At 34.7% G+C, this 9,058-nt stretch overlaps 1 protein-coding gene across 1 annotated transcript in view; it reads left to right on the forward strand.

Annotated features, from left to right (window-relative positions):
- Positions 1-9,058, forward strand: part of FNBP1L (formin binding protein 1 like) — a 48,862-nt gene that overhangs the window by 9,443 nt on the left and 30,361 nt on the right. The window contains exons 2-4 of the mRNA XM_007468103.1: positions 5,985-6,038; positions 7,306-7,453; positions 8,243-8,305. Of these exons, the coding sequence (XP_007468165.1) occupies positions 7,388-7,453; positions 8,243-8,305 (129 nt within the window). The 5' untranslated portion in view covers positions 5,985-6,038; positions 7,306-7,387. The remainder of the gene's footprint in view (positions 1-5,984; positions 6,039-7,305; positions 7,454-8,242; positions 8,306-9,058) is intronic.

The raw sequence follows: 9,058 nt of genomic DNA on the forward strand, positions 1-9,058 counted from the left end.
CTTTTTGGGCTTCTTTTTATGTGTTGGCTTCATTCTTTCAGTGCAGACTGGCCTTTTTTCTCCACATGGCAGGAAATATACTCACCAACATTCAGTTTTATGTCTCAGAGATTCAGCTCTTGTACTGATCTCAAAACTGTATCAGGTCCAAACACTTAAAAATTCCAGTAAGAGAACTCTTTGGCCCAGCTAGATTCAGTTTTCTATCTCTGGATCACTTAGCTGAGGCCCACAAATAGGGCCATTTGTCTTAATCTGGTAACTCCTAAGCATGTTAACCGTTAGATATAGGGACAGCAATTAAGAAAAGGGATACTAGTCAGTCTCAGATATCTAATACTACCCTTCTGCCACAGTATGATTTGTGTCCCATTTTACAAATAAATATGGTATTGATCACCTGTTAAACAGTAATTAGAGCTCAGAGCCTCTCAAATGTTGAAAGATTGAAAACGTATAGAGGTGATTTTCTGCTTAAAAACTTTTGAGGTATCTTGTACCTCATTATTTAACTGTAAAATGTAGTTTAAATAAAAATGAATTAAAGTTTTGAGAAATTATTTGGAATCCTTTATAATTTTCACTAAAACTCAAATATAAACATGATAAAACTAGAATGGGTAAAAAATATTAAAATCAGCAATTTAAATATAAATTAAGTAGTATGATATATTTAATATCACATGTACAATTAGGATATATAGAGAATACTATAATATTTGGAGAAACCCATTACATGTAGAAGCCTTCTCAGGCTACTGAAGGAAGAGTGTTAATTCCTCTACATCCATAGTGCATCATCCTAAGGTTCTTAGAAAACATGGATGAAACACACACACATCAAAACAAAGTATCAGCTTATCTATGACATGTATTATAATTTCTATAATATGTATTGTATCTGTATAAAACTTGGTTTTAATTAATTCCTGATTCATAACATGCTATTCAAAACATGTCTTACATATAAAAACTGCTATCATAATTCATTACTTGGAGAATCTCTGGACTTAGAAGAGAGGAAAATTTCAAAAACAGTAGCCTAGGAAACTGACACTAAGGGCAGATTTCTTTTTCTTTTTTTTTTTAATATTTATTTTATATTGGAGTATAGTTGATTAACAATGTTGTATTAGCTTCAGATGCATAGCAAAGTGATTCCGTTATACATATACATGTATCTATTCTTTTTCAAATTCTTTTTCTATTTAGGTTATTACAGAGTACTGAGCTGAGACAATAGGTCCTTATTGGATATTTATTTTCAATACAGCGGTATGTACATGTCAATCCCAAACTCCCAGTCTATCCCTCCCCCTCCCCCTTCCCCTCCCCCGCCCCAGATAACTATAGATAACTATAAGTTTGTTCTTTAAGTCTGTGAGCCTGTTTTGTAAATAAGTTCATTTGTATCTTTTTTTTAGATTCTGCATATAAGCAATATAATATGATATTTATCTTTCTCTGTCTGATTTACTTCATTTAGTATGATAATCTCCAGGTCCATCCATGTTGCTGCAACTGGCATTATTTCATTCTTTTTAATGGCTGAGTAATATTCTGTTGTATATATGTACCACATCTTCTTTATCCACTAATCTGTCAGTGGATATTTAGGTTGCTTCCATGTCTTGGCTATTGTAAACAGTGCTGCAGTGAACCCTGGGGTGCATGTATCCTTTTGAACCATGTTTTTCTCCGGTATATGCCCAGGAGTGAGATTGCTGGATCATATGGTAGCTCTATTTTTAGTTTCTTAAGGAACCTCCATACTGTTCTCCATAGTGGCTGTACCAATTACATTCCCACCAACAGTGTAGGAGGGTTCTAAGGGCAGATTTCTTCTTTTTTTTTTTTTTTTAACATCTTTATTGGAGCGTAACTGCTTTACAATGGTGTGCTAGTTTCTGCTTTATAACAAAGTGAATCACGTGTACATATACATGTATCCCCATATCTCCTCCTCTTGCATCTCCCTCCCACCCTCCCTATCCCACCCCTCTAGGTGGTCACAAAGCACCGAGCTGATCTCCCCGTGCTATGTGGCTGCTTCCCACTAGCTATCTATTTTACATTTGGTAGTGTATATATGTCCCTGCCACTCTCTCACTTCAACCCAGCTTACCCTTCCCCCTCCCCGTATCCTCAAGTCCATTCTCTACATCTGCATCTTTATTCCTGTCCTGCCCCTAGGTTCTTCAGAACCTTTTTTTTTTTTTTTTTTTAGATTCCATGTATATGTGTTAGCATACGGTATTTGTTTTTCTCTTTCTGACTTCACTCTGTATGACAGACTCTAGGTCCATCCACCTCACTACAAATAACTCAATTTTGTTTCTTTTTATGGCTGAGTAATATTCCATAGTATATATGTGCCACATCTTTATCCGTTCATTTGTAGATGGACACTTAGGTTGCTTTCATGTCCTGGCTATTGTAAATAGAGCTGCAGTGAACATTGTGGTACATGACTCTTTGTGAATTATGGTTTTCTCAGAGTATATGCCCAGTAATGGGATTGCTGGGTCGTATGGTAGTTCTATTTTTAGTTTTTTAAGGAACCTCCATACTGTTCTCCATAGTAGCTGTATCAATTTACCTTCCCACCAACAGTGCAAGAGGGTTCTAAGGGCAGATTTCTTGAGAGAGATGAATTGCCTAAAATATTTTTAGTTTAGGAGGAACCTGCCTGTTTTACACTTACATATTTAAGACAAGCCAGAGATTTATTTGACTTAATAAGCATATTATGTTAAAAATTCAAAGCAAGGATTTGTGGGACTTAGTAAACAGTCACACCTTGGTGTGTATTTTTGCTGACTTCAGACTGTTTTCTTAGAAGGCCCAATTGAGATAAGCTGCTTTGAGGGGATAATTTCTTTTGGTAGCTTTTATCATTAATGTTTTTAAATTAAAAAAACAGTATATGATCACTGTAACACATTTAAATTTGAGTCACTTCCCAGTCCCTCTCCCTAGAAATTAGTACTATTAATAATTTGTTGTGTCTTCTTCTAGGGCATATGTTTTCCTAGAATAGAAGTTTTGATTTAGTGGAATACAAGAACATTTTGGACCATGCTGTAGTTTTTCTAGTGGCAGGGTATGCTTGGATGGAGTCTTAGTGGCTTGTATATGGTTTCTGAGGGCTTTATTGGGGCTTGGGAAGAGTTTCCCATAGATGGGTGACTTTACATAAGAGAGACAAGACAAATTTTAAAAAAGTGCTGAGGATTAACTGTCCATGCTCAAAAGGTAAAAGTAATATTACTTTCTTCTTCTTCCCCTTCCCTCTTGTGATATTTGTGCTCTTCCTCCCAGAAGCTAGAGTTCAAATTAGTGTTGTTTATGCTGTGTTTAAGCTATGAGTATGTTAAGACTTTTGTGTTAATATCTGTGGTAGTAGTCATAATTCTTTCAAGTGTCAGAAGCCCAACAAGTCATATTGGTTTAAGCAAAGAAAGGAATTTATGGCTTATTTGACTGAAAAGTTTAGGGATCTGGGTACTCAGAAAAGTAAGAATTTCTCTCTTTTTCTCTTGATTTTATTGTCCTTTCTGTTGATTTAATACCCAAGTAGGCTCTTTACACGTGGGGACTCCAGGATTGTGTCGTATCAACTTAGCTTCAGCATAAAGACATGTTAATGAACAACAGGGACCTACTGTACAGCACAGGGAACTCTGCTCAGTATTCTGTAATAACCTAAATGGGAAAAGAATTTGAGAAAGAATAGATATATGTATATGTATAACTGAATCACTTTGCTGTACACCTGAAACTAATACAACATTGTTAATCAACTATACTCCAATATAAAATAAAAATTTAAAAAAAGAAAAAATGTATCTTACCAAGAATTTCAATGGAAATTTTAGCATTGACTTTGGCCTGGATTAATGGACCTGGATCAAATCAGTGTTCCTGGACTGTTATATGTGACCAACCCACCACAATTACATAGACGTGACAATAGAGGAGCTGTAGTTTAGGTTATGCCAGGCTGTACTAGAATAATAACTCCCAAATCTCAGGGACTTTATGCAGCAAAAGCTTATTTCTTGCTCATGCAAAGTCAGCCACAAGGCTAGGTGATAACTCTAGTAGTCCATGTGGTAACTCAGGAATCCATACTGTTTTCACCTTGATCTTAACATGAAGCCTCCACAGTTGCTTCATCAGGGAATGAAGAAGCCCAGACGTTTATGCATGAGCTATAATGCTTTAGCTTGGTACTTATCACAGAGCTAACAGCCCATTATATAGAGTTAGCCACATGGTTCTGCCTAACTGCAAGTGTGCTGGAAAATGTGTGAAATAATAGGGTTCTTTCTTTCTTTCTTTTTTTTGTGGTACGCGGGCCTCTCACCACTGTGGCCTCTCCCGTTGCGGAGCACAGGCTCCGGACGCGCAGGCCCAGCGGCCACGGCCCACAGGCCCAGCCGCTCCGCAGCATGTGGGACCCTCCCGGACCGGGGCATGAACCCGCGTCCCCTGCATCGGCAGGTGGACCCCCAACCACTGCGCCACCAGGGAAGCCCAATAGGGTTCTTTGATGAGCAGAAATATGTCTGCCACAAACTGTTACAGAATAAAAAAGCGTAGTGAGTGTTGCAGGTAGGCATAGACAACAAATGTCAATTATAGCCTATAACGATAAACAATGCTTAAAATGTTGATATACAAAATTATGTTCAGAATTTGAAACTACTTGCTCTTTGGAATGTTCTTCGCCCAAGTTTGACTTGTTTTTATTTAAAGTAATTCAGGGACTCATGGTTGAAAATCACTGACTTTCAAAGTAATTTCCAGAATGCAACCCATTTATAGGTTGGAGACTGTGGTTATAACCATAATAAGTTAATCAGTTACCTCATAATTGCTGATTTCCATGGATATTATAGTTTAAACCAGTACATCTCAAATTAATTGTGATGATGGACTAGTTTCTTTTAAAGTTTCTACTGATGCTTTTATAAAATAAATTAAAAATTTAATGCTAGAAAAAATGACATAAAAAGAGACATATGAAATACAGGCCCTACTTTTTTTTACTGTTAGATTCAACATTTATAAAACTACTCTCAACTTCTGTACTTAGCTTGTTGTGGGATAGGTAACGAAGAGTCTGTTTACCTTTACTGGTCCATGGATCGTATTTTCAGGAGTGTGGTGTAAAGGACTGTGGTTAATGCTTTGCAAATATTATCTACTTTAATTCTCATAACCTTATGGGTTAGAGGTACTGTGTATCACCATTTATAGAAAACTGGGCACAAAGAGTGTGAGTAAATTGCCCAAGGTCACACAGATGCCACACAAAACCCACGTAGCCCAGTTTGACTCCAGAGTCCATGTGCTTGTCTGCCTCTGATTTTGCAAAGATGAAATGAGGTAGCATTCTAGTCCGCGACTGTCAAGAATGGACATAGATACAGGCAGAGAAAGTTACAAATTGGAATTAATTCATTTGCCTAAAGAAAGAGGTTAAGGATCACATAGTGATTTTCATATAAAAGTAGAGTTACAGAGGATACTGATGAACTGTTCTTTTATCCTGTAGTGGGTCCGCATCTGTTTACATTTTACCTTAGTTAGTATTATAATCCCTGATTTACAAAAGAAAATAATGATAGTATTTCCTTGAAATACGTGTCTTTCTGCCATAACTCAGTTTCATATACTGAGTACTTTGTTTCTTTTATTCTTCCTCTTAATTCTTTTTAGTTTGATAGCATAATCAACCAAATTGTTACTATTACACTCGTATAAACATAGAAATAACATTTCTTTCTACAGGAATCAGTATTTTAAGGAGAAAATGTAAGTAGTGATTGTCTGTTACGATGGTAATAGATGATCATGTTGCTGTCTTAATTGTTTTACATCATTAAATTCTTGATATAATGAAATTGGAAACTTTTAGAGTATTTGAATTTCAAGAACAGTATTTTAGTAAACTTTTAAAAATCTTCTTCCTATAGAAATCTGGTTAAGAAGTACTGTCCCAAACGTTCCACCAAAGATGAAGAGCCAAGGTAAATTATATCCCTATTTACTGTTGCATATTAAAATTTAAAAGAAGACCTATATTTTTGTTATTTAGTAAAATAAATATTATGCCATTAGCTTTTTATAAAGATTTTTAAAAGTTTATTGTAATAAAAAATCATAATGTTTATGAAAGAGGAAACTACTGTTTTTTCTTATGAGGTTGCATACTTCAGTGGGCTTTAATAGCTTTTTAGAATAGTTGAAGTGTGATTTCTAAGTAATAGGTGGACTGGGACTCCACTTGAATGATGTAGTCTCCAGAAGAAAAGGGTATTTTTTCCATACTTTATTTTGTAGCTGTCAGCTTGTTAGATTCTTGCTTTTACTTTTACAGGTAGCAAAACAATTTGGCTGGTTGGTTTAAAGGGGTAATGAAAAGGAATAAGGTTTTCAGGGTAATTTTGGAACTCTGAATAAAAGGTTAGGAATTGCCTGTGAGCTTTTTGGCATTCTTAAACAGGAGGATACATGGATAGTTGTAAAATGCAGAAACAAAAGGAGACTAGACATAAAACAACTTTGTGTGTAATTGTTAGTTGTTAGAGGATTCTCAGGTTTAGTGTTAATGGAGTCCTAGCTGAGCTGTCCACCTTCAGCTTATGTAAGAGTGTTCCGGCAGTGTATTCAAATACATCTATACATTTTAATACAGTGATTCTCTTTGTTTCTCTCCTTCCCTCCACACACATTCTTTTTACCCTTATTTTTGCCCCTTCTTAACCCTCTGTGGTGCCAACCATAGCGGCACTTCACTTGCATTCAGGATGTGGGCAGGCATACAGGCAGCTGTGTCCAGAGCTGGTAGCAAAATTGTTCTGTAGATCACCCATCGAGATGCATTTGAGTGGTATAATTGGCAGGTTCTGTCCTCTAGAGCAAGCATATCATCTCTGTAATAGGTTCAGCTGCCAAGCCTAGGAATCCAACCAAGTTCATTCCCAAGCTCAGGGCAGTTAATTGGCAACTTAAGAGATTCTAGTATGCTAAAAGAGCCTGCAGGTAGTATTCTTATTATTTTTTGACCCCAAATATTCTTTTATTTATAAGTTAAGACTGCCTGAAGATATATAAACATGTACAACTTGAGCTTAAGCAGGATTCTTTTCATACAAAGTTAATTTAGAGCTAGTAGCTGAGATTTAGGTTGAATATGTTAAAATTTGTTAAGTATCAGGCTCAATCTGTACCTTACAAAAACATTTATAATGAAAGTAAAAATAAATTTCACCATTTTTAATATGTTTTTGTCAGGTTTACTTCGTGTATAGCCTTTTTTAACATCCTTAACGAGTTAAATGACTATGCAGGACAGCGAGAAGTAGTAGCAGAAGAAATGGCGCACAGAGTTTATGGTGAATTAATGAGATATGCTCATGATCTGAAAACTGAAAGAAAAATGGTAATCTTATCATTTTTATACAGTTATAATATATGAAATATTTTCACAGAAATGAAGTAATTGCTTTTTAAAATAATGTATAGTCGTACAGCATAAACTGGTTTTCTATTTCTCTACATTTCTTCTAGCTAAAATTATCTCAAGACATTCTTACTAATTTGTGATCCTTTTGGATTTAAGACTGAGGTTTGGTAAATTCCAGCCAGTGGGACAAATCTAGCTTACTGCCTGTTTTTGTTTCCTAGTTACCATGAGCTAAGAATGGTTTTTACATTTTTAGATAGTTGAAAAGAAAATGAAAAAAAGAATATTTTATGACATGTGAAAATTATATGAAATTCAAATTTTAGTGACCATAAAGTTTTATTGGAACAGGCGCACACTCATTCACTTATATATTGCGTGTGGCTGCTTTTGCATTATATTAGCAGAGTTGAATATTTGTAACAGAGACAGAGACCATGTGGTTTGCAAAGCCTAAAATGTTTATTTGACGCTTTATAGAAAACTTTGTCAACCCCTATTTAGATAATCATGTATTTTCCAAGAGATTATATCTGTCTTAAAGATTATATTTAAAATATTTAAATAATAGTCTATAAAATGCATTTTAGAGAATTTTTGCTTTACTAATAATCTCTTCCTAAGTCTTGATAAAGTTTACATAATTAGTACCTTGAAAAAAAATTAAGTGAAAAGCCTTTTGGGGACTTTAGGCTTTAATTGGTATTTAATTGTAATTAAAAAATTTGTTTTGTTTGTTTTTTTGGTTGTTGTTATGATCTTCAGCATCTTCAAGAGGGAAGAAAAGCTCAGCAATACCTTGACATGTGCTGGAAACAGATGGATAATGTGAGTTATAGTGTTTTCATGTTTAACATAAAATTTTGTAGCATTTCGCTCTAAATGCTCTTATGCTTCATATCTATTTGAGTTTAATATTTCTCAATGTATTATTTATAATTTGACATTGGTGTAAATAGAGAATATGAGACCATTTTGTTTGTTTTCCTTTTTTCCTACATGGTTCTGTACTTGTACCAATTCTATAATCTTCAGATAATGTAAACATTTAGGAAGATTCTTTTTGACTTTGCCGTTGTTACTGTAAAATATTGATAGAGGATAGAAGTAATAAGGAAATATTGATACATCTTAGAAGACCATGTGACTGAGACTAAGAGAAACTAGATTCTAGTTCTACATTTTCCTTAGCACCTGATTTTTTCTTGACTTCAGTTTTAGCAAATGAAAAATGAAGACAGTGAACTAGATTATATGAAATGTTTCTTCCAGTTCAGTGATTCTATAACTGAGTGTTTCTAGTACTGGGTTGCTGGTCATAGACTGTTTCACTATAGGAAATAAAGTACTTTATAGGGCAAAATTATAAAAGCATAATAATTATTTACTTTAAAAACTTTCCAAAGGTACTTATTAATGTGGTTTTTCTTAAATATCCTGGCATACAGTCATTTGAAAACCAAGATGTTTACATGGAACATTTTATCTTCTTTACTTAAAATGCTATGCCAAATGATGTGCTGTCATATAAGGTTAATATTCTTTCTTGAACCCTCATGTTAGCAAGCAGTTTACTCTTTC

The sequence above is a fragment of the Lipotes vexillifer genome, unplaced genomic scaffold, assembly GCF_000442215.2.
Source record: "Lipotes vexillifer unplaced genomic scaffold, Lipotes_vexillifer_v1.1 scaffold905, whole genome shotgun sequence".
Classification (NCBI taxonomy): Eukaryota; Metazoa; Chordata; class Mammalia; order Artiodactyla; family Lipotidae; genus Lipotes; species Lipotes vexillifer.